This window comes from Mustelus asterias, chromosome 5 (genome assembly GCF_964213995.1).
Source record: "Mustelus asterias chromosome 5, sMusAst1.hap1.1, whole genome shotgun sequence".
Taxonomy (NCBI): Eukaryota; Metazoa; Chordata; class Chondrichthyes; order Carcharhiniformes; family Triakidae; genus Mustelus; species Mustelus asterias.
The window spans coordinates 79,419,575-79,446,811 of NC_135805.1; the positions used below are offsets into that span (position 1 = coordinate 79,419,575).

Genomic DNA, 27,237 nt, shown 5'->3' on the forward strand with positions numbered 1-27,237 from the left:
GACGCTTTGTCAGAGCTGAAGGCAACAGAATATGGGATGATATTTATACTGTTACGGTGGGGTGGAATTGACAAAGATGTAATCTACAAAAAGACAAAGGGAATGTAAATGGTGGTGATCGTGGCTATGAAGGGTGCTGATAGCGACCATTAAGTGATTAGAATATGTAAATAGCAGAACAAAGATAAGCAGAATGTCAATGGACAACCTGCGACATGTAACAGAGGTCCCTAGTGGAGTGTGTGTGTGTGTGTGTGTGTGTGTGTGTGTGTGTGGGTGTGTGTGTGTGTGTGTGGGGGGGGGGGGGCGGGGGGGAGAGAAAGATGGAAAGCGACATTTTCAAAAGGTGGAACAATGAACCGATGGATGAAAAAAATAAGCAAGATGAAGCAAAATTAAATAAAACAAACAAATGAAATAAATGGAAATGGTGAAGGTGGGAGAACAAAGAACAAAGAACAGTACAGCACAGGAAACAGGCCCTTCGGCCCTCCAAGCCTGTGCCGCTCCTTGGTCCAACTAGACCAATCGTTTGTATCCCTCCATTCCCAGGCTGCTCATGTGACTATCCAGGTAAGTCTTAAACGATGTCAGCGTGCCTGCCTCCACCACCTTACTTGGCAGCGCATTCCAGGCCCCCACCACCCTCTGTGTAAAAAACGTCCCTCTGATGTCTGAGTTATACTTCGCCCCTCTCAGCTTGAGCCCGTGACCCCTCGTGATCGTCACCTCCGACCTGGGAAAAAGCTTCCCACTGTTCACCCTATCTATACCCTTCATAATCTTGTATACCTCTATTAGATCTCCCCTCATTCTCCGTCTTTCCAAGGAGAACAACCCCAGTCTACCCAATCTCTCCTCATAGCTAAGACCCTCCATACCAGGCAACATCCTGGTAAACCTTCTCTGCACTCGCTCCAATGCCTCCACGTCCTTCTGGTAGTGCGGCGACCAGAACTGGACGCAGTACTCCAAATGCGGCCTAACCAGCGTTCTATACAGCTGCATCATCAGACTCCAGCTTTTATACTCTATACCCCGTCCTATAAAGGCAAGCATACCATATGCCTTCTTCACCACCTTCTCCACCTGTGTTGCCACCTTCAAGGATTTGTGGACTTGCACACCTAGGTCCCTCTGTGTTTCTATACTCCTGATGACTCTGCCATTTATTGCATAACTCCTCCCTACATTATTTCTTCCAAAATGCATCACTTCGCATTTATCCGGATTAAATTCCATCTGCCACCTCTCCGCCCAATTTTCCAGCCTATCTATATCCTGCTGTATTGCCCGACAATGCTCTTCGCTATCCGCAATTCCAGCCATCTTTGTGTCATCCGCAAACTTGCTGATTACACCAGTTACACCTTCTTCCAAATCATTTATATATATCACAAATAGCAGAGGTCCCAGTACAGAGCCCTGCGGAACACCACTGGTCACAGACCTCCAGCCGGAAAAAGACCCTTCGACCACTACCCTCTGTCTCCTATGGCCAAGCCAGTTCTCCACCCATCGAGCCACTTCTCCTTGTATCCCATGAGCCTTAACCTTCTTAACCAACCTGCCATGTGGGACTTTGTCAAATGCCTTACTGAAATCCATATAGACGACATCCACGGCCCTTCCTTCATCAACCGTTTTTGTCACTTCCTCAAAAAACTCCACCAAATTTGTAAGGCACGACCTCCCTCTTACAAAACCATGCTGTCTGTCACTAATGAGATTGTTCCGTTCTAAATGCACATACATCCTGTCTCTAAGAATCCTCTCCAACAACTTCCCTACCACGGACGTCAAGCTCACCGGCCTATAATTTCCTGGGTTATCCCTGCTACCCTTCTTAAACAACGGGACCACATTCGCTATCCTCCAATCCTCAGGGACCTCACCCGTGTCCAAAGAAGCGACAAAGATTTCCGTCAGAGGCCCAGCAATTTCCTCTCTCGTCTCCCTGAGCAGTCGAGGATAGATGCCATCAGGCCCTGGGGCTTTGTCAGTTTTAATGTTCCCTAAAAAACCTAACACTTCCTCTCTCGTAATGGAGATTTTCTCTAACGGGTCAACACCAGAGTTCATGCTCTGAAGTTGCTGAACTCAATATTCAGTCCAGAAGGCTGTAAAGTGCCTAATTGGAAGATAAACTCATTGGTACATTTGTCCTACGGTCAACTATTGGTAAAAGGCGGTGGTGGAGAGCAAGGTACAAGCAAGTGAACAAGAGAGAGCGATATCACAGAGATTTGTGTTTATTTCGCACTTTGTGAACTCAAGGGCATTTCAAGGAGCTTTGCAGCCAAAGAATTTTGAACTGTAGTCACCATTGTAATATCAACGCAAAACCAATCTGTACATGGCTAAATCCCACAAAGAGCAAGGTGATAATGACCAGATGGGAATCAAAGAATCATAGAAACCCTACAGTGCAGAAAGTCATTCAGCCCATCGAGTCTGCACCAACAACAATCCCACCCAGGCCCTATCCCAGTGCTAACCACTGTGCTGCCCAATCTACTTTAGTGATGTAACCAAGGGATTGTGTCAGAAATGAGTACCTTCTTGTACTTTTTGTACTGTTTAAACCTTCTGTTATGAAGTATTTTTATATACAAGATGGAGGGTTAATTTTAAATGCATGGTTGATGGAGGCCATATTGCTTGTGTGACTCACGTTAAATTGGAATAACACTAATGTGGATTATTGGTATGATGCAATTAGGAAAGGGAGTGGAGAACTGATACCCAAACTAAGTTACCAGCTGTGCCAAGGATATGGGTGGAACAGTGGCACTGTTGCCTCAAGGTGCCAGGGACCCTGATTCGCTTGCAGCCTTTGCATGAATGTGTGTGGAGTTTGTACGTTCTCCCTCTGACTCCATGGGTTAGGTGGATTGGCCATGCTAATTTTTATTTATTTATAATGTAGGCTTACATTAACACTACAATGAAGTTACTGTGAAAATACCTTAGTCACCATATTCCAGCGCCTGTTCAGGTACACTGGGGGAGAATTTAGCATGGCCAATGCACCTAACCAGCATGTCCTTTGGACAGCAGGAGAAAAGCAGAGCAGCCAGAGGAAACCCACGCAGACACGGGGAGAACATATAGACTCCACACAGACAGCGACCCAAGCCAGGAATCGAACCCAGGTCCCTGAAGCTGTGAGGCAGCAGTGCTAACCACTGTCACTACGCAGCCCCTTGTCCTTTGGTGTCCAAAGATAAAATAAAAGTAAAATTTATTTATTAGTCACAAGTAAGGCTTACATTAACATTGCAATGAAATTACTGTGAAGTTACTGTGAAATGTGTAGGTTAGGTGGATTAGCATGGTAAATAGGCCAGGCTATGGGGATTAGGCAGAGGCTAGGGCCTTTGTGGGATGCTCTGGAGAGTCGGTGAAGCCATGATGGACTGAATGGCCTCCTTCGGCACTGGTTCTATGTTCTATGCTTAGAAATATATAAATCAATGGGCTTTGGAACTAACTAAATGAGGGTAGAGGTTATCATGTTTGACAAATGGTTATCCAGTAAAAAAGTTAATAATGGGTTATTTAGGTGTTAAGAATATCCTGTTCAGATTGCGACCTTGGGTCTGGAGAGGTGAAGTAGCAAGATTAAAGAACAATGGCAACATAACTCACGAAAAGCCCTAGCTGCAGAGGATACAAAATGCTTTTACTTGGCGAATAGATTCATTATGTGGAGATGCCGGCGTTGGACTGGGGTAAACACAGTAAGAGTTTTAACAACACCAGGTTAAAGTCCAACAGGTTTATTTGGTAGCAAATACCATTAGCTTTTGATTCATTGCCAGATTTGAAGATGACAAAGGGAGAGAAAAGGGAGAAGTTGTCATGAACTGTCTGTGCCCCTAGTGTCAGTGGAAAGCAAAAACAATTTGAACTAGTGTGCCAATTGTCTTTGTTGATACAAATTTTACTGCTCAATAAATTATCCTGAATCACTGCATCAAATGTCTCCTAATTTGAAATGTATTATCTATTACAATAGTGACTGGCCAGGACACCAGAGATAACGGTTCTTCCTTATAAAGAAACAACAGCAGCAGAAAGGAAAAAGAAAGATGGGTCACAGGAAGAGGGGGTAAAACAATAGAATTACGAAGCTTGCAAGTAAATCAGAAGTGAAGAAAAGACACAAGTTAAACAATGTGGAAACCTTTGAGTGGATTGAGTAGCAGAACCAATAGATGGGAGATCAGGTAGACTGGCGTGCAGCATAATGTTTGTGGCAATAAATAGGGACCAAGTAAAAAAAAAACAGGGTCATGGATTAGAGGGACTAGCAGAGAACCCACTGACAGAAAATGTTGGATTTTTCTTAAAAAAAACACTTGGGGAAAGATAGGAAAAAAACAACAGAATTTTAGGATCAGGGGATGACAGAGAATAAGTGGGAAACTTCAAACCAGACTGATTACCTGTCTTTCTTTTACTCTCTATCTCTATGCTTCCCTTGTGCTCAATGAGCTAGAAACACGTACAGAAAATCAGACAAGAAACAGAAAAGGACAAAATGTTTAGACCGGTTAAACTGGATGTGCGCACAGGTAGGGAAGGTGGAGAAACAAAACACACACCCGGAAAATGGACAGTATATTACAAACAGCCTGAACAGCTGGGCGGGAGGGTTGGATGAGAGCAAGTGCAAGATCACAAGCAGGCCCAAGTGTGCACATACACATCATGCAAGAGAGAAAGAGACCAAATCAGGTTGAGTGGGTTACAATGCAAGACATAGAACTAAGATTCATGGAATAAACAAATTGAAATAATTTTAGATTTTAAAAATTCATAGAAGAACATGAAGATAATTTTGATCATCTTTACTCAACTGGGCCAATGTGAACTCAACTAGGCTCTGGCCATACTGCTTTGCTCTCGCCTGAAAAAGCTAAGGCACTCCGTCACCGATTTTGCAAAAGCTATGCTGCCCATCTTTTTCTGCAACAATGCAGCTGTCTCACCACTCCCAAAAAACACATAAGTGTCTTGCTCCGAGCCGATACCAACTTCCCTGCACCTGTCACTTCCTGATGTAAGAAGCAGAGTTTCTATTTCAACAGTGAACACAAATCAACATAAAACTCAGCCCTGTTGACATCAAAACACAAGCACTCTCAGACAGGCAGAGTCTGCAACACTTAACACGAAGGAGGGTAAATTACTCTTATCTTTAGAACAAAGAGATTCTACTCAGACATTCCTTAATGAATTTTTAAAAACGGGTTAAACTAGTTTAACCAACAAGCTTTGAACTGCAATCAAATGTAACCTCATATAATCATGTTTTTGATTACATGAATGGATACAAAATTGTTTGACTGGGGGCTGCAATGAGTCAACACAGTATCCTTCTGGTTGAATAGAAGGATAAGATCCATGCTGCATTAAACACAGTATCTACTGGAAATAAGACTCACAACTGTCATGACTACCAGAGCAAGTCAGAAGTTGGGTAAAAGTTGACAGATTGCTCATCTGACTTCCCAAAGCCTCTCCATCTCCATGACAAGGCACAAGACCTGAGTGCAATGGAAGGCTTTGCACTTTTCTGGATGAGTGTAGCTGCACTAATACTCAAGAAGCTCGACATCATCCAGGGAGAAGCAGTCTGCTTGATTCGCAACCCATCCACCACCTTTCAAATCTATTACCTCCAACACTGGTGCACTGTGACTGCAAATGGTACTATCTACAGAATGCACTGCAGCACCTTGCTAAACCTTTTGTCAGTAATACCTCACAAACTACCACCTAACCTTGAGGTTAGAGGGCAGTAAGCAATGAAACAGAATGACCTCCAAGTATCCCACCAAGTCTAATTCTTTCCTGACTTGGAGACATACTGCCATTGCTTCATTGTCACTAAAATAAAATCCTCGGGACTTCAAATCTAACAACACTAAGAAGTACTTTCATCACATGGACTTCAGCGATTCATGAAAGTGGCTGATCATAACCTACATAGGCACAATTAGGGATGAGCAATAAATGTCAGCTTTGTTCACAATGTCCAGAGGCCAAAAAAGAAATTAATTATAATTGAAGTTAAAAATTCAAGCCATGAAATGGGGAACTTCCCCGTGAGGAGAGATGTATGGACAAGATGAGGGAGCTTCATGCTGAATCAGGCACAGCACCAGCCAGATGCTGGGGTCACAATGTTCAAAATGGAACTAAGCCCAATTTTCTCAGTACTGGTATCCTTTACCTTGCAGAGAATAAATTTCAGAATGCAGGATTACTGGTGGATGTTGATATACGAGCAATTATTTTCATTAAGAATGGCCGGATATGCAGATTAGTTAATGTTGGCAACCATTTAAAATGTGTTCAGAAGATCAAGTAGCTTTTTTTAATTCATTCATTCATGGGACATGGGCATCACTGGCTGGCCAGCATTTATTGCCCATCCCTAGTTGCCCTTGGAGGGCAGTTGAGAGTCAACCACATTGCTGTGGCTCTGGAGTCACATTACACCAGACCAGGTAAGAACAGCAGATTTCCTTCCCTGAAGGACATTAGTGAACCAAATGGGTTTTTCCAACAATCGACAATGGCTTCATGGTTATTAGGACATTCTTAATTCCGGATATTTTCTATTGAATTCAAATTCCACCATCTGCCATGGGAGGATTCAAACCCGGGTCCCCAGAACATTAGCTAAATATCTGGATTAACAGTCTAGCAATAATACCACTAGGCCATTGTCTCCCCAAGTACCAGAGTCACAGTACCAATACCATAAAATCAGCAGAACGTTTGGCAGCAGAGGGGGGACAACTTCTGTCTGCTAATCTGTCCCCATCACAGCCTCATCTGAAAATCCCAGGGAGGGGGCAAGATAACAACAGGTGCTAACACCAGCAATATTTGTACAAGCAGCTCATAAGCCGAAATTTAATTATCCCAAATAGAATATAATGATTTGCATCATTTTCCTAATCTAACTAGACAGACATCAATTGGGGTGGCACAGTAGTTAGCATTGCTGCCCCAGCGTTAGGGACCCGGGTTCAATTCCGGCTCGTACGACTGTGTGGCGTTTGCACTTTCTCCCTGTGACTGTGTGGGTTTCTTCTGGGAGTTCCAGTTTCCTCCCACAGTCCAAAGATGTGCAGGTTAGGTTGATTGGCCAGGCTAAATTGTCCCTTAGCATCAGGATAAATTAGCAGGGTAAATAAATGGGGTTGTAGGGATAGGGCCTGGGAAGGATTGTTGTGGGTGCAGGCTCGATGGGCCAGATGGCCTTCTTCTGCACTGTAGGGATTCCATGAAGTCTGCATTCAACATTCAGTCCAACAAAGTACATTGGTCATAGGCCAGTGAATGGAATGGCAATTTATTTGAGTACAAATAAGGTGACTGGAAGAAAAGACAGATTTTGAAAACTACCTTCACTCAGTAATTAATTTGTCATTTCCAGTCTCACCCATCTCAAATTTCCTGTGGGTGTGCATTTCATTAGCTTTTTCAATAGTACAGTATGTGCTACTTTCACTGGGATTCTGTAGTTCCAAAAGGGAAAAACGTTTGCAGAAAGAATTCTGACATTACGTTATGGTAAATTAGGCTGCTTTCCTCAGAAGCAAATATGCATTCTTAATGAAAATATATTCAGATATTTGCATGCATAAAACCCACCCACTGCAAGCAATCACTAGTCCCCTTGTTAGAGATGCAAACATTTCAAACAATTGTGAATTAATCAGACGATCCTTGCATTCGTCACTTCCATTCATGATGGCCAGTGAGATAACATTTTATTCTCAGCTTGGCATTCTTCATTCTTTGAACATTGTTCAGAGGCCACATACAAACATTTAATGCCACCATTCACTCTTATTGAGTGTTGTGGACAGAAGATGATAAATGAGGCAAAGGAGGAGAAAAACTACCAGGAAAGCTATCTTCTACAATTGATTTTGGGTCAGGTAACCTTTGCCTGCTCATGCGTGGAGTACACTTAATTTGGCAGCAATCAACAAGCAGCATAAATCACATACATGTACTTGCTCTGAGAAGTACTAGATCAGGGAAAAATAAAGGTAGTTAATAAATTCTGAAGATTTAGTACAGTGCATTTTTGAATCAGTATTAGAATTATTATTGCTGACTTGTCCAAATTTCACAAACAACTAGAATATAAAGTAGCACAGAAATGGATAGAGGGACCTGATTGAATTGTTCAAGTCAGCTTAGAACACCCCATTGCAGAACCACCTATTGGGTCTGACATATCAAACAACGAGACCTATCCCCTCTTCCATACTGACCTACTTTTAGACTGCAGCAAAATCCTTCAGTCTAAAAGGAAGCCTACTTCGTTTCGGAAATGGTAACGTGGATGGTTAAGTGGATAGGCAATAGTTTCAGATGCCATGGCTGTTTTAGTTTTCAAAGTGAATGTGTTTTTCAACATTTGCATCATTCCCCCAACTTTCCCAGAAGGATCATTAATTGCAGAAGTTTGGACCAATGTCTGCTGGGAACACTCCAATTGTGAGTCCTACACAACAAAATGGATCAGTGTCATCTTCTAATTTGTGTCAAGGACATCAATGGTGGACTGACTGCTTGGACAATGTTATTGACATCAGTGTGATCCACACCCAATGGCCATTAAAGATTGCTCTATAACTGCATTGATTTTGATTTGTTCATTTTTTCACTTCGGTCAACCTGGATTAAAAAAACAATGCTGCATATACCTAGAAATTTCTGCAAACTCAGGTTTGTTGTCACCATGAAGCACTACAGGAAGTTAAACCCATCAGAAAATCTGCAATAGACAATGATGCTTCAATGGAATGCAGGTGAACTATTCAAGTTTTATTGATTGCAAAGACGAAGCTCCAGTTTTTGGCACGGCAAAAACATCCCACTCACCTGAAGAAGGGGCTTAGAGCTTCGAAAGCTTGTGTGGCTTTTGCTACCAAATAAACCTGTTGGACTTTAACCTGGTGTTGTTAAACTTCTTACTGTGTTTACCCCAGTCCAACGCCGGCATCTCCACATCAAAAACATTTGGAACAGCCTTCCAATTTCGATATCACTGCAACTCGCAAAAGCAGAAAGAATATCCTGTCATAGAATATCAGAGTTCAGGAGAACTGTGATCATGTTTCAAAAGTTCTGCTAGTTCCTTTGATGTAACAAATATCAAAACAAAACCATCCAAACTACAAATGCACAATTCACAATGGAGAACAGATGTGCCAAATACCACGGCGCATAAAATATCTTTAATATAGGCTTGACATACAAATTCAAAGAACTGCTTTACACATCAAAAGCCTTTGATGGTACACTGGTAATCTGGTGAGGGATGCAAATCAACTTGAATTTTGGTTTAGAAAAGAGATTTTTATGCTATGAAAGAAATTCAAATTCTACAACATCAAGGCTGTGGTCGCATGGAACACAAAAGGACTGTGTAGTCCTGAACAAGGCTGAAGCCACTGAAATGAGGGACGGAGCGGGAGAAGATCAATGTGGAAATGGCAGCAGGAAACGTCCAAGTTACTTCTCAGAATGCATGGCAGCAGTTCAGCAAATAACAACATACATCAGACTCAAGTACAAATTTTAACAGGACCCTAACATGTCTATTCTATTTATCGGTGAGATATTCACTAAAATTTAGAAGAATGAAGGGGGATCCAATTGTAACGTATAAAATTCTGACAGAGCTGGACAGACAGGACACAGGGATTTTGTTTCCTCTGACGGGGATGGGAGAGGGTCTAGAACAAGGGGTCACAATCTCAGGATATGTGGTAGGTCATTTAGGACCGAGATGCGGAGAACCTTCTTCACTCAGGACGGTGGTGAAGCTTTGGAATTCTCTAGCACAGAAGGCTGTGGGATTTTTCCAGAATTTAAGGACTCTTGGAAGATTACTACCAGTGCATCCACTTTCTCGGCAGCTATTTCCTTCACTCTCCGAGGATGCAACCCATCAGATTCAGGGGAGTCAACGTCTAGTCTTCTTTGTTTCCCTGGTACTTTTTCCCTAGTGATAATTATTGTATTTATTTCCCCCCCCCCCCCACCCCACACCTTTTCCCCTGGGTTATTTAGTATTTTTGGAATGTTATTAGTGTCTCCCACCGTGAAGACTGACAGTATTCAACTCCTTTGCCATTTGCTCGTTCCCCATTATTATTTGCCCAGTCTCATTCTCCAAGGGGCCGACGTCCACTTTGGCCTCATTTATCCCCTTCCTGGAATTGTTCATTCTCACTGAGGTGTATCTTTGTTATGAATCATGAACTATTTTCATATATGTCTGCACTGCTGATCAACCATCTTTTCTGCTCAACTCCGTTCATAGTTCACTCCAGCCAACTCTGCCCTCATTCCTTTCCAATTACTCTATTTAAGTTTAGTGCAGTTGTTGCTGATCCAAATTTCCCACTCCCAAATTGAATGCTAATTTTTATCATGTGATGGTCACGGTTTCAGAGGGGATTTTTTTTTTCTGAGGTTGTTTATTAAACCTGATTTATTACATATTACCAGACCCAAATTAGCCTGATCCCTGGTTGGAACCACAATATACTGTTCTAGGAAACTGTCCTGAATACACTATGAATTAAAAGCAGCCAGCATAATCAAGGGCCCCACATACCCCAGACATACTCTCTCCCACTTTCTTCCATTGGGAAAAGATACGGAAGTCTGAGGACATGTACCAACTGACTCAAGAACAGCTTCTTCCCTGCTGCCATCAGACTTTTGAATGGACCTACCTTGCATTAAGTTAATCTTTCTCCACACTCTAGCTATGGCTGTAACACTACATTCTGCACCCTCTCAGCTTCCTTATGCACAGTATGCTTTGTCTGTATAGCGCGCAATAATAATACATGTGACAATAATAAATCAAATCAAATCAAATCATGGCTATCTCTGCCAATTTGATTTTCCCAATCCACATGAAGATTAAAGTCAACCATGACATTTTCCGATTTATTCTCCTTCCCGCAGTGTAATTATTCGTAGGGCCTATAGACTTATTTCCATCCCCTTGTTATTTCTTATCTCCACCCATATGGATTCTACATCTTCCAATCCAAGAACATTTCTTGCTATCGTATTTATTCCATCTTGCATGAACAAAGTTACCCCACCACTCTTTCCTATTGCCTGTCCTTACCAAAGGTCACATGTCCCTGTATATTCAGTTCCAGTTTTGATATCCTTGCAACATCTCCACAATGGCTACAAGATCATACCTATTAACCTCAATTTGTGCTGTTATTTCTTTTATTAGTGCGTAAAGAGCCATCAATTTTCATTTTTACCATTTCTCCCCCTTTCACCCTATTTTCTGGGTATCATTACACTCTGGGTATCATTATCTAAATAGCAGCATTACAACGCTGCCAGGTCTTTTTGCTTTGTAAGCCTACGTATCCCCACTCTGGAACTATCCCCCCTCTATGTTTATTTTAAAGCTCTCTCTACTTTCCTAGTTTTGCAGTTTGCAAGAACACTGGTCCAGCATGGTTCAGATACAGGCTGTCCCAATAGTATAGCCCTCACATTCCCAAGTACCAATTCCAGTGCCCCATGAACAAAAATGTACTTCTCACATTTTTAAATTTCAAATGATTAACAAATGCCCTCTTGAATGCCTCAATTGAACCTGCCTCCACCACATTCCCAGGCAGTGCATTCCAGACCCGAGCACTCACTGTCTGACAATGTTTTTTCTCACATTTCATTTGCTTCTTTTGCAAATTGCTTTAAATCTGTGCCCTCTAATTCTGGATTCTATTACGAGCGGAAACAGTTTCTTCCCATCTAGTGTGATTTAATTTGTCACATGTATGAGTATACAGTGAAAAATATTGTTTCTTGCGCACTATACAGACAAAACATACTGTACATAGAGAAGGAGAGAGTGCAGAATGTAGTATTACAGTCATAGGTAGTGTGTAGAGAAAGATCAACTTAATACAAGATGGGCCCATTCAAATGTCGGATGGCAGCAAGGAAGAAGCTGTTCTTGAGTCAGGCTTTTGTATCTTTTTCCCGATGGAAGAGAGTATGTCCGAGGTGTATGGGGTCCTCGATTATGCTGGCTGCTTTTCTGAGGCAGCGGGAAATGCAGACAATGTCAATGGATGGGAGGCTGGTTTGCGTGAGGGACTGGGATTCACAACCCTTCGTAGTTCCTTGCAGTCTTGGACAGGACAGGAGCCATACCAAGCTGTGATGAAACCAGAAAGAATGCTTTCTATGATGCATCTGTAAAAGTTGGAGAGAGTCATAGCAGATTTCAAATTTCCTTAGCCTCCTGAGAAAGTAGAGACGTTGGTGGACTTTAACTATAGCGTCAGCATGGAGGGACCAGGACAGGTTATTGGTGGTCTGGACACCTAGAAACTTGACACACTCAACCATTTCCACTTCATTCCCGTTGATGTAGACAGGGGTATGTCCACCATTATTATGCTTGCTGAAGTTGATGACTATCTCCTTCGTTTTGTTGACATTGATGCCATTGTATCCAACCCCTCATGATTTGATCACCTCTATCAAGTCTCCTCTTCGTCTTTCTCCTCTCCGCGGAGGACAGACCCAATGTCTCCAACCTATCCTCATAACTGAAACTCGTCATCCCTCAAACCATTACTGCAATCATCATCTGCACTCCAATGCATTCACATCTTTCCTTTGGCATGATTTCCAGAACTGTACACAATACACCAGCTGAAGTCTAACTAATTTTCCTTACAAGTTCAGCATAATCTCCTTGTTCTTGTATTCTATGCCCCTATTAGGATTCTCTATGCTTTATTAACTGCTCTCTTCACCTGTCCTGCCACCTTCAATTATCCATGCACCATACACCCAGGTTCCTCTGCTCCTGCACCCTCTTCAGTTCAGTACCCCTTATTTTGTATTGTCCATCTATGTTCTTCCGACCAAAATGAATCACCTCACATTCTCCACATTAAACTTCATCTGCCACTGATCTGTTCACTCCCTACAACATGTTTGTCCTTTTGAAGTTCTACATTGTCCTCCTCAATTTACAATGTTTCAAAGTTTCTCGTCATTTAAAACTTTGCAATTGTCCTCTGCACACCAAGACATAGATCTCAGAACAAGCATGGGTGCCAATACTGACCTCTGGGGAATCCATTACAAACCTTCCTCCAATCCGAAAAACACCCATTAACCAGTGCTGCCAGCTTCCTATTACTCAGTCAATTCAGTATCCACGTTGCTGCTCTCCATTTTATTCCATGGTTGTCACTTTTCTCACAAATCGATTGTGTGGCATTGTATCAAATGCCTTTTGAAAGTCCATGTATACCACATCAACTGCATTACCCTCATGGACCCATTCTGCTAGTTCTTCAAAAAACCTCAAGCTAGTTAAGCACAATTTTCTCTTTCAAAATTTATGCTATCAACTCACCTTTTTCTATGTGGCCACTAATTCTATCTCAGATAATTGTTTCCAGAAGCTTCCCAACCACTCAAGTTAAACTGACTGGTCTTAATTGCTGGGTTTATCCGTACAATCTTTTTTGAACAATGGCATAACGTCTGAAATTCTCCAGTCCTTGGCACCTCTCCTGAATCTCGGGAAGTGTCATTGCAATTTCTCACTTGCTTCCTGATCCTTGGATGCATTGATTCCAGTACCTTGCCAACTTTAAATACTGACAGTCAATCCAAAACTTCCTCCTCATCAATTTTGAACTCTCTCGTGGCAGTTTCCTCCTCTGTCACCATGACCTGGATAGCATTTATCTCCTTGGCAAAGATGAATGCTAAGTATTTATTTAATACTTCAACCATTTCCCCTGCCTCCATGTAAAATTTGCGTTTAGGTCCCCAATCCGCCCCACTCCTTTTACCACACTTTCACTATTTATATGTCCATAGAAAATTTTGGGATTCCCCAGTATTTTGGTTGCCAGTCTTTTCTCATAACTCCCATTTGCTTCTCTAACAGTCAATACTTAGAAGATCCCCTTGCTCTACTGGGCAAATTGGCTCAGCATCTTAAAAATGTAAAACTTTGCCAGGCTGTCAAGAGAGCACATAAATCACAGGCTGAATCTTTCTGTAAAGTAAGATACTATGATTGAGGCTTGTTAAGAATGGCCTATTCTTATACTAAAATTGGTTTAGCTCAGTTGGCTGAACAGCTCGTTAGTGATGCAGAGTGATGCCAACCGCATGGGTTCAATTCCTGTACTGGCTGAAGTTATTCATGAAGGGCCACCTTCTCAACCTTGCCCATTGCCTGAGGTGTGGTGACCTCAGGTTAAATCACCTCAGTCACAGCCTATTGTCATCTGGGACTATAGCGATTTTACCTTTAACTGTAAAGTGACCATAAGCACAAAAAGAAATTGTGACATTTGGAAAGGATAGGACATTAAGAAATGGTGGATTGCTGGCTCTATTAATTTGTTTTGGTATTTGCACAGCAATCCTTCATGATCTTCACAACTCCAATTTTGGCCTCTTGCACATCCCCGATTTAAATCTTAGTATCACTGGTGACCATGCCCTCAGCCACCTCAACAATGACACACTGGAATTCTCTCTATAATCCTTTCCATGTCTCCCTCCTCCTTTAAAATGTTCCTTAAAACCTGCCTCTTTGATCAAGAGTTTGATCATGTCCTAATATTTCCATATGTGGCTTGGTATCTCATTTTGTTTGATTGCGGTCCTTGGAAGCATTTCAACATGTCTTACTATGTTAAAGTCACTACATTAATACAAGTTATTCCTGTTATGTTTACTTAGCATTGAGATTGTTTACGGATTCCAAGGCCTAACTTTCATATTGGGGGGCTCTTAAACAGTGAAGACAACAATAGTAGGTAATAAAATACAGACAAGTGTTGAATACTTTCTCTTCTCTCTCTCTGAATAATGGTACCAGCTAGAGCATTATGGAAAAGCTCAAACGTAATCTTTTTCCCATCTAGAACACGGTGCGAGACAGCAAAAGAAAGCACAGCTGTGACACGCAATCAATTGTACTGCAGATGTTGTCTCACATATTGTTCAAAATTTTACAAGCCGGATTAGTTCTTTCACAAAAACATTCCTGCTTTCATAACTGAAACATATCCCAGGGCAATCAGTAAACATACTTTCAGCTGAATGCCAAGAAAACAACTAAAGCAGCAGCGGAAGCTTACGCAATTTTTTTTTTTACAGAGGACATTTTAAATTCAGTACACAAACACGCAGTTTCAAACGCAAAGCAGGATAGGATTTGGTTCAGCTGTCCTCAAAATAGCTGAATGTATGCATGCAAGACTAGGAAAGCTCTCAGCACCTTTGGAACAGTAACACAAATGTACAGAGAAACTAAGGATTCGGGGGAAGTGGGTGGGCACAAATTCAGGACCAACAAGTCCACTGCGTGGATCTGAATCATGCTGCGATAATCTTGCTTATATCCCCCAAATCTTTCTCTCTTTCGAAAGGTACCTAGTTACCACGTAACAACCTGTTTCACCTTTTTTGCCCCTGCCAGAAGTCCATAATTATCACATTGTGTGTCAGGCAACTTAACACCAAATCAGTAAAAAGTGACTTGGCTAAAGCTTGACAAAATTCACTTCAAAATTTAAAAAGCATTCCTTTGGAAACTTTTCCTTGCTCACATACTATGGAGGTCTGGTTTTACTCAGTTGCTGTGAGTAGACACATACCTGGGAAGTATCTTCCATAAGTCCCCTGATGTTTTCCACCACGTCAATGCGCTTGTAGCGACGAAGAGCACTAATGAGCTTTGCCAGATTGGCTTCAGGATCCCGAATCGTCCAGTGTTGTAAGGCTGCATACGCTCGTTCATGATCTCCCGAATACCCATTGGAGAAAGCTGCTACTTCTCGTTCAGTTGCGTTGGCGAGAAACTGATATATGTCCTTCCACTGGCTGCCGATCTGAGCTGCCACGAGTTTCAGAATGTCAACACCTAATCCAAAGAACACAAATGCATTAGTAATAGCTTCGAATATTAGCTCAATGCGCTGTTAGTGAAAGAATTGTCAGATAGTTCAATATGTGCAAATAAGCTTAAACTCGAACAGGCAAAAAAAAATTGGCAGCCACACAAGCCTCTTTGCAGTAATCTAAATACGTGACATATGGAGAAACCCATCAGCTTAATGAGTTTAAGAACATAAGAACATAAGAAATAGGAGGAGTAGTAGGCCATCTAGCCCCTCGAGCCTGCCCCGCCATTCAAGAAGATCATGGCTGATCTGATAGTGGTTTAGTTCCACTTACCTGCCCGCTCCCCATAACCCTTAATTCCCTTATTGATCAGAAATCTATCTACCTGTGACTTAAACATATTTAACAAGGTAGCCTCCACTGCTTCAATGGGCAGAGAATTCCAGAGATTCACTACCCTCTGAGGGAAGAAGTTCCTCCTCAACTCTGTCCTAAACTGACTCCCCCTTATTTTGAGGCTGTGTCCTCTAGTTCTTGTTTCCTTTCTAAGTGGAAAGAATCTCTCTGCCTCTACCCTGTCGAGCCCCTTCATTATCTTATATGTCTCCAAGATCTCCGCTCAGCCTTCTAAACTCCAACGAGTACAGGCCCAATCTACTCAATCTCTCCTCATAAGCTAACCCCCCTCATCTCCGGTATCAACCTGGTGAACCTTCTCTGTACTCCCTCCAAGGCCAATATATCCTTCCGCAAATAAGGGGACCAAAATTGCACACAGTACTCTGGTTGCGGCCTCACCAGTACCTTGTACAGTTGCAGCATGACCTCCCTGCTTTTATACTCCATCCCCTTCGCGATAAAGGCCAACATTCCATTTGCCTTCTTGATCACCTGCTGCACCTGCAAACTGAGTTTTTGCGATTCATACACAAGGACCCCCAGGTCCCTCTGCACAGTAGCATGTTGTAATTTTTCAGCATTTAAATAATTGTCCATTTTACTATTATTCCTTCCAAAGTGGATAACCTCACACTTCTCAACGTTATACTCCATCTGCCAGATCCTCGCCCACTCACTTAGCCTATCCAAATCTCTCTGCAGACTTTCCGCATCCTCCATGCAATTTGCTTTCCCACTCATCTTTGTGTCACCCGCAAACTTTGTTACCCTACACTCGGTCCCCTCAGGACCAACAAGTTTCTACGGCTAATTCTTGTGAAATCCAGATCGGTAGTTTCAACTTGATACGAAGTTTACACTCTCATTCTGTAGATATATCCCAAGTTCCTAGAAAGCCTAAATGCAGGTCAACAAAACACAAGCCTCATAACTTGAGCTATGAGCACAACTGAAAATTAACCAACTGAAACCATATTGTTTATTGGTTTAGAATCCCAACTAGCAGTTGTGACAAAATTGCTAACAGCATTAAATGTGACTAAATGGAATGAACTTCAGTCTTATTGCCAACTCTTACCATGCCCCATTCCCAGTCCCATCTAAGAATCAGGCTGAACAACAAACACAAATAGTGCCTTGGTTAGCCCAATAATAACCCACAGTTATTAGATTAATCAACCTGCCGCAAACAAAGTACTCCTCAATTTTTCCTCATCACGTGTACAATCTATTTCAGCCCAAAGACTGAATGATAGTACCCCTCTTCATCCTCAACTTCCAGCAGGAGGATACCCAATGGTACATAGTCAACTGTCAAATGAGAGCTAAAGCTCTCACCAGCAAAGAGACTGAGAACCCTTCATGAACAAAATTGTGAACAGGACGACTCACCATAAAAAATTGGTTCACGGTGCAACCTTCAATGCAATCATAATAGATGTCAAACCTTGAATATGCAAGCATACCCAACTATAAGGCCAAGACCCCATTTCCTCGAGCTATTTAATGAAAATTTATTTCCCTTTAATATGACACAAATATACATGCAGGAAAGCTTATGATGTGACACTGACCTTTCTAGAAATTCAAATGCATTGCTATGCTTCAGAATTAGCACCAACCAAGTAACCTACATTGCAAATAGAGGGGCTTTGGGTCTGTCTCGAGATCAAATTCCTTCCCAGGTTTAGGTTGAGCATTCCCATCCTGAAGATGTTATGACTTTTGTCAGAACTCTATTTCCAGATCTTGCACTGATGTATGATGGGAAAAATCTCATTTAATTGTACCCCACTTTTGATAAGACAGCCTTTAGTCACCAAGGTCTCATATCCTGGAATCGCTTACAATCACTCTTCTCCCAACTCCTTTCCATTATCTTTTAAACCTGCCTCCTCAAATCTCTAATTGGCTCATTATTCACTTATTTCTGATTATGCTTCAATGAAGTGTCTTGAGATGTTTTGCAAGCTTAGTAAATGCAGGTTGTTTATGTAGCACAGCATATTTACAGCAGAGAAGTAGCAGGTGAATGATGATTACAATGAGGAATGATTCATGCTCAATGTGTGCCCAACGCTCCCTCTAGAATCAGAAGTCACTAAGTGAAAGGGCAAGGTGGGTTAGTGACCAATTTCTCTGTTGGAGCTATTAAACTTGTACTTCGAAAATTACTTTCAAAAAATATTTTGAGACAATTAAGATCCATGTTATTTCGCACCAGGGGTGTCGGTGCTGGAGAAAGATGAGGAACTACTGCTGACTGTATGGGATGGAGCAGAGCAAGTGCAGTTCCACCCAGCCACAAAACTGGAGAGGTACTGGAGTAGGGTGCTGTGGACAACCACGTGAAAGACTACAGACAGATCAAGAAGAATGAGGAGAGGCAATTTACTGCCATCACATTCAAACCAGATGCCATTTGTAATGTTGATACAGAATGTCGCAATACTGTGACCAAGCACAAAACTAACTGGAGGAGGTTCAAATATGAAGTTGCGGGAAAGAGACACATAAATTCAGGAAGCAACAACACTTCCAATGATACTGCAGTGGAAACATAGAAACATAGAAGATAGGAGCAGGAGGAGGCCATCTGGCCCTTCAAGCCTGCTCCGTCATTCATTACGATCATGGCTGACCGTAAGTGGCGTGAGAGATCATTTGAAGGAACATATGGGGAGGAGGCTGGTAGATCTAAATAACAGGACAGCTCCTGAGGAGGGGGAACCTGCAACAATATCTGCAAACATGGGATCCAGGAAGGGAAGCTGGAAATAGATTTGAGGAAACTAGTGGTGGGTCTCACAGAGAAGTTGAACCTGGAAAACAATTTGAGGAAAGCAGATCAATAAGATCCTGGATACATTTACACATCTGTCTAAATGTTAAGACTTTATTAGTCAGGCAACCTCATCTCTATGTACATTTGCGCAGAGAGGATCATATATTACCCAAAACAAGTATGAGGGATCTCTTCGTACAATGAAATGCTTCAATCCAGACAAATAGGTATTAACTTGGACTTTGAAAAATTGTTTACCATCCTAATACTTCATATTATTGTTCATTCACACGCACTATTGACCAGCAGCTAAATACACAGCTGCATTGTCTAATTAAACTGTCCCCCCCCCCCCCCCCCCCCCCCCCAAGCCATCCAATCATAACAGCTGTCACAAATTGTACTCAATGGCCAGCAGAAACTCTGGTTTCTTTGAATTTCAGAAGACAGTGTCTGTTGTTGAAGCCGCGAGGCAGCCAGGTTGTATAATGTTCTTGTTGCTGGGCTTTACAAGAAGAAAACTATTTCCGTGCCACATCACAGAACTGGAGCTTCTCGGCAACCAAAGAAATTTGGTTTCAATCTTAGTCACTTCCCTGTATATCAAAATAACGTGGTAGTGTTCTTACTGTTATATTTTTTCTGGGGGAAATACATGGGTATAATTTATTGCAGAAAAGAGAAATGATTATCCAGGGATACATGCAATTGCAAAGGTGAGTATGGAAAAGGCACTGTCACAAAAAATCACAAAGATTTGCGAGAAGAGCCATATTAATGATTTTGTTGAACATTTTAAGTATTTGGTGGATTGTTGCTCACAGAACACTATTTGGAGAATTAAAAATTGTGCACAATCAGAAGATTCAAAAATACAAAAGCCAAATTCAGAGATGTCAGAGATAATAAATCTTAAGGCAACATTAACAACGTTGCGTGTCAAAAGGCAGGTGTAGTCTTCATCAGGTAATCGTGCTTGTGTCTCTTAATTACATTCTGCAGAAACTAAACCACTGCTGCTTCATACTGCATTACTGCAGAACCCCACATACTTTTCTGATCCTCGCTAGACATTTCATTTTAATGGTTATTCACCTGCTTTGGCCAATTTTCTACTTATTCAGGAGGGATTTCTTTGCTCTGGAACTCTTCAGCAACTGAAGAAATTTGGTTTCAACTGTAGCCACATCCCCTTTAAATCTAAATTACTCAGTACTGTTTTGACTGTCAAGATTTTCTGATAAAAGTGGATATAATTTGCTGAAGGAATGATCAATGAGTAACCACCCTCCATTGCAATCAGTGCAAATTCTACTTAAATCCACAGTAGCTGGTTATTTGGTGGTTGCTGCTCTGCTCCAGCTAATACATTGAGTACTCTCACTTCCTGCTGCTTACAAATGAAGAACACAGAAGTGATCCTGGCAGAGGCAAAACAAAGAAAATGGCACTGCTGGCATAGACAAAAAGACTCAATCTGCGAAAGAGTTAAGTGAACAATTCATGTGGAAACAATCAACAACCTATTACAAAAGCAAATTCCTGCGGATGCTGGAATCTGAGACAAAAACAGAAAATGCTGGAAAATCTGACAGGTCTCTACAGCACCTGTGGAGAGAGAACAGAGTTAGTGTGTTGAATCTGGATGACTTTTCATCAGAGGTGAAGACAATTGGAAATAGGATGAGATTTATAATGTTTTCTCAAGGGGGATGGCTGATGGAGCTGGATGGAGGACCAGTGGTAGGTGGAGGCAAGGGAGAAATTGACAAATATTACAGCAACACCCCACCACAACAGTATAAATCTCATCAATTTCCAATTGTCTTGAGCTCTGAAAGAATCATCCAGACTGGACTCGTTAACTCTGTTCTCATCTTTCCTCAAGACGACCACTACTGCATATAGTACTACAGATATGGCCTCATCAATGGCATGCATACATGATGTGAAGATGCCGGTGTTGGACTGGGGTGGACACAATAAGAAGTCTCACAACACCACGTTAAAGTCCAACAGGTTTATTTTGAATCACGAGCTTTCAGAATGCTGCTCCTTCATCAGGTGAAGGAGCAGCACTCCAAAAGCTCAAGATTTCAAATAAGCCTGTTGGACTTTAACCTGGCGTTGTGAGACTTGTTAATGTATACTGAAGCATAACCTCCCTATTGTTGGAGGTTATTCACTTTGCAATAAACAATAATATTTTATTTGCTTTGTAAATTGTTTGCTCGACCTGCCTATTTACTTTTTGTGGATTCATGCACTGGGATGTCCAGATCCTGCTGCATTCCAGAGCTCTGCAATCTCTCACCATTTAAATAATAAGCTTCTTTCTTACTCTTCCTGCCAAAATGGAAAATTTCACATTTACACCCATTATACTCAATTTGCCAAATCTTTGCCCACTCACTAACCTAGCTGTATCCTTTTGTAGCCTCATGTTCTTTTCACAACTTATCTTTCTACCTATCTTTGTGTCATCAGCAAATTTAACAACCATACCATCTGTCCTTTCATCCAAATCATTTATGTTAATGTTAAACAGTTGAGGCCCCAGCACTGATCCCTATGGCACATCACTTGGCATTTCCAAATCTGTTTCCTGTTGTTAGCCCATCTTCTATCCATGCCAATATGTCACCCCCTACATAAATTAGTTTTTATTTCTGCAATAAACTTTGACATGGCACATCATCAAATGTTTTCAGAAAATCTAAGTACATCCAAGGTTTCCTTTTATCCACAGCGTGTTACTCCTTCAAAGAACTCCAATAAGTGGGTTAAACAAGATTTTCCTTTCACAAAACCATGTTGACTCTATCTGATTCATGCTGCGTTTAACCAACTGTCCTGGCTACTAACATTTTCTTTACGAGAGATGTTATGCCAACTGGCCTGTAGTTTCCTGCTTTCTGCCTCCCTCCTTTTTTTTCAATAAATGAGTTACATTCACTATTTTACAATCTAATGGAACTTTCCAGAATCTAAAGAACATAGAACAGTACAGCACAGAACAGGCCCTTCGGCCCACGATGTTGTGCCGAGCTTTATCTGAAACCAAGATCAAGCTATCCCACTCCCTATCATCCTGGTGTGCTCCATGTGCCTATCCAATAACCGCTTAAATGTTCCTAAAGTGTCTGACTCCACTATCACTGCAGGCAGTCCATTCCACACCCCAACCACTCTGCGTAAAGAACCTACCTCTGATATCCTTCCTATATCTCCCACCATGAACCCTATAGTTATGCCCCCTTGTAATAGCTCCATCCACCCGAGGAAATAGTCTTTGAACCTTCACTTTATCTATCCCCTTCATCATTTTATAAACCTCTATTAAGTCTCCCCTCAGCCTCCTCCGCTCCAGAGAGAACAGCCCTAGCTCCCTCAACCTTTCCTCACAAGACCTACCCTCCAAACCAGGCAGCATCCTGGTAAATCTCCGCTGCACTCTTTCCAGCGCTCCACTTCCTTCTTATAGTGAGGTGACCAGAACTGCACACAATATTCCAAATGTGGTCTCTCCAAGGTCCTGTACAGTTGCAGCATAACCCCACAGCTCTTAAACTCCAACCCCCTGTTAATAAAAGCTAACACACTATAGGCCTTCTTCACAGCTCTATCCACTTGAGTGGCAACCTTTAGAGATCTGTGGATATGGACCCCAAGATCTCTCTGTTCCTCCACAGTCTTCAGAACCCTACCTTTGACCCTGTAATCCACAATTATGCAAGCAGGTTAAATGATGGCCAATGGATTCCAATTGCGTAATTCAAAGAGTTTTGAAAAATTAAAACTAACACATTAACTATCTCAGGAGCCATTTGTTCCAAACCCCGAGGATGAAATCCATCAGGAACTGAGGACTTGTCAACCTGCGATTCCAACAATTTGCTATGTACCATTTATCTTGTGCTTTTAATTCTCCTCAGTTCCTCCCTCTCAATTCCTGATTTACAGCTATTTCTGGGATGTTACTTATATCCACTATAGTCAAGACCAGTACAAAATATCAATTTAATTCATCTGTCATCTCCTTATTTTCCATTATTAATTCCCCAGATTCACTTTCTTTGGATCAGTGCTCACTTTATTAACTATTTTCATTTTATTTAATCTGACTTGTAAAACAAACAATTGATCTAGCATCAATTGTCATTTGCAGGAGTGTTTCAAACTTCTACCACCCTATACGTGAAGAGTTATCTAACTTCACTCCTAAAATGTCCAGCTCTAATTTTCAGTGCATGTCCTCTAGTCCTAGACTCCCCAACCAATGGTAATAGCATCTCAAAATCTACCCTATTGGTCCCCCTTAATATCTTGCAAAATTCAATCAAATTACTTCTTAAACTTATAAATTCCTGGGAATACAATGCTAGTTTGTCTAACCACATCTCAATTTTGGCCTTGAAGTCTCAGTACTGACTCTAGTAAATCCAGCTGCACTTGCTCCAAGATGAATACATCCTTCTTAAGGTGTGGCGCCCCGAACTGTTCATAATTCTCCAGGTGTGATAGACCAGGGCTATGTGTAGCCAAAGCATCCACACCCTTGTATGTCCTTTAGATATAAAGATACAATTGCATTAACAATTTTGACTATTTTCTGTACCTGTTCATGATGGCTCACCGATCTATGAAACTGCCACCCTAAATCACTTTGGTCCTCCACGATTTCTAGCTTTTCATCATTTAGAAAGGACCCTGTGGGTCCAAAGTGGATGACCTCACATTTGCTTACATTGGAATCTATTGGCCACAGTTTAACCTGCTTGCATAATCCATCAATAACTCTGATTCAATTTGTTTCCTTGGGATTTTTAGCATGCTTACCTCTCGATTGCAAACACCACATCTGCCATTTCCTTATTTTCACTGACAATATTGTTACCAGTTTTTAAGGGTCACATTGCTCCTGAACAGTCCTTTTCAAAATGCAATAATGTATTTTAGAATAAGCTGTTGATTTTGATATTGTTTGCAAGTTTCTTATTCCCTTTACAGCTCTTACTACCTTTTTGTAACCTTTTGCTGTTGCTTACCTCTTCAGTTGTTTGTGACTCATTCTTTGGGCAATTAGAGCTCTTTCAACCTAAACTAGTTTTGTATCAGTTTAAATTCTTTTTGAACATTTCCCAAGTATCTTTTTGCAATTGTACCCATTAACAAATTGGCCCAGAGAGTTTCACCGAGCGCTTTTGTCTCGTTGATTTGTGATCAGAGTTCATCTTTTCATGACTACTGTGATTCAAATGGCTTCTTTTTCCTTTTTTGGAAGTTTTATTCAGCAAGCTGAAGTTTACAGCCTAAAGTGATGGAAACAAGTACTGATAGTTTCCTCAAACTATTTCTGGCTACCACTCATTTAGAATACCAGGCAGATTTGCCCACGAAACTGGGATTAGTTTCAACAAGAGTTTTCAGAAAAAGGAGGATTCTTTCCATTCTCCCCTTGCAGCTCTTACTACCTTTTTGTAACCTTTTGCTGTTGCATTAACAATATCTAAGAAACATTCCCAGACACACGAGAAACTCATCATCCAGGCTACCTTTGCGGATTTGATTTGTCCAATCCATGAGAAGATTTAAATCACCTGCTATTATTGCATCACTGTAACACATCTATATCAAGTCTATATTTATATTCTCTCCTAGAGTAGCTCCTACGAAAGGGTCTATAACCCACTCTACCAGTGAATTCTTTCCCTTGCAAATTCTTATCTCCATACAACCTGGTGCTACATCTTGAGCTTGAGTAGGGACCTTTTTGCACTTTTCCCATCTCTTTCTCAGAAGGATAGGAAGAAAGGAAATGTCAAGTATACGCAGTATTCAGTTCCCAGCCTTGGTCACCTTGCAACACATTTCTTCAATGGCGTACATTAGGTCCAGGCAGCTAAAAACGGAGGGAGCTCTGGAGGAATACAAAGAAAGTAGGAAAGAACTCAAACGAGGAATTAGAAGGGCAAAAAGAGGTCACGAAATGTCCTTGACAGAGAGGATTAAGGAGAATCCCAAGGCATTTTATTCATACGTTAGGAACAAAAGGGTTGTCAGGGAAAAAAATCGGACCTCTCAGGGACAAAAGTGGGGAATTATGCTTAGAGCCCAAAGAAGTAGGGGAGATCCTAAATGAATACTTTGCGTCGGTATTCACAAAGGAGAGGAACGTGGTGACTGGGAGTGTCTCGGAGGGGAGTGTTGACCCATTAGAGAAAATCTCCATTACAAGGGAGGAAGTGTTAGGTTTTTTAGGGAATATAAAGACTGACAAATCCCCAGGGCCTGATGGAATCTATCCAAGGCTGCTCAGGGAGACGAGAGATGAAATCGCTGGGCCTCTGACGCAAATCATTGTCTCGTCACTGGACACAGGTGAGGTCCCAGAGGATTGGAGGATAGCTAATGTGGTCCCATTATTTAAGAAGGGTAGGAAGGATAACCCGGGAAATTATAGGCCGGTGAGCTTGACGTCTGTGATAGGGAAGTTGTTGGAGAGGATTCTTAGAGATGGGATGTATGCGCATTTAGAAAGGAATAAACTCATTAACGATAGTCAGCATGATTTTGAGAGAGGGAGGTCATGCCTCACTAACCTGGAGGAGTTTTTTGAAGAAGTGACTGGAATGGTTGACGAGGGAAGGGCCGTGGATGCCATCTATATGGACTTTAGTAAAGCGTTTGACAAAGTCCCTCATGGTAGGTTGGTGCAAAAGGTTGGATCTCATGGGATAAAGGGGGAGGTGGCTAGATGGGTGGAGAACTGGCTTGGTCACAGAAGACAGAGGGTGGTAGCGGAAGGGTCTTTTTCCAGCTGGATGCCTGTGACTAGTGGTGACTCGGTTGATACCGGAGATGGGGGGTGTAGCTTATGAGGAGAGATTGAACAGATTGGGTTTGTACTCGTTGGAGTTTAGAAGGCCGAGGGGTGATCTTATAGAGACATACAAGATAATGAAGGGGCTGGAGAGGGTAGAGGTGGAGAGATTCTTTCCACTTAGAAGGGAAACCAGGACTAGAGGGCACAGCCTCAAAATAATTGGGGGCCAATTCAAAACAGAGTTGAGGGGGAACTTCTTCTCTCAGAGGGTAGTGAGTCTCTGGAATTCTCTGCCCATTGAAGTGGTGGAGGCTACCTCGTTGAATATGTTTAAATCACGGGTAGATAGATTTCTGATCGTTAAGGCAATTAAGGGATATGGGGAGCACGCGGGTAAGTGGAACTGATTCGCTTCAGATCAGCCATGATCTTGTCGAATGGTGGGGCAGACTCGAGGGGCCAGATGGCCTACTCCTGCTCCTATTTCTTATGTTCTTATGTCCCGCAGGGCTCTGTATTGGGACCTCTGCTGTTTGTGATTTATATAAATGATCTGGAAGGAGGTGTAACTGGGGTGATCAGTAAGTTTGCGGATGACACGAAAATGGCTGAACTTGCAGATAGTGAGGAACATTGTCAGAGGCTACAGAAGGATATAGATAGGCTGGAAATTTGGGCAAAGAAATGGCAGATGGAGTTCAATCCAGATAAATGCGAAGTGATGCATTTTGGTAGAACTAACGTAGGGGGGAGCTATACGATAAATGGCAGAACCATAAAGGGTGTAGATACGCAGAGGGACCTGGGCGTGCAAGTCCACAGAACCTTGAAGGTGACATCACAGGTGGAGAAGGTAGTGAATAAGGCATATGGCATGTTTGCCTTTATAGGACGGGGCATAGAGTATAAAAGTTGGGGTCTGATGTTACAATTGTATAGAACGTTGGTTCGGCCGCATTTGGAATACTGCGCCCAGTTCTGGTCGCCACTCTACCAGAAGGACGTGGAGGCTTTAGAAAGAGTGCAGAGGAGGTTTACCAGGATGTTGCCTGGTATGGAAGGGTTTAGCTATGAGGAGAGATTGGGTAAACTGGGGTTGTTCTCACTGGAAAGACGGAGGATGAGGGGTGACCTAATAGAGATGTATAAAATTATGAAAGGCATAGATAGGGTGAACGGTGGGAAGCTTTTTCCCAGGTCGTTAACGAGGGGTCATAGGTTCAAAGTGAGGGGGGGGGGG

The 27,237-nt window shown here is 42.0% G+C and overlaps 1 protein-coding gene across 1 annotated transcript in view; it reads right to left on the minus strand.

Moving 5' to 3' along the window:
• The window catches only part of tnfrsf21 (tumor necrosis factor receptor superfamily, member 21), an 88,823-nt gene that overhangs the window by 33,342 nt on the left and 28,244 nt on the right, over positions 1-27,237 (minus strand). The window contains exon 4 of the mRNA XM_078212878.1: positions 15,741-16,006. Within this exon, the coding sequence (XP_078069004.1) occupies positions 15,741-16,006 (266 nt within the window). The remainder of the gene's footprint in view (positions 1-15,740; positions 16,007-27,237) is intronic.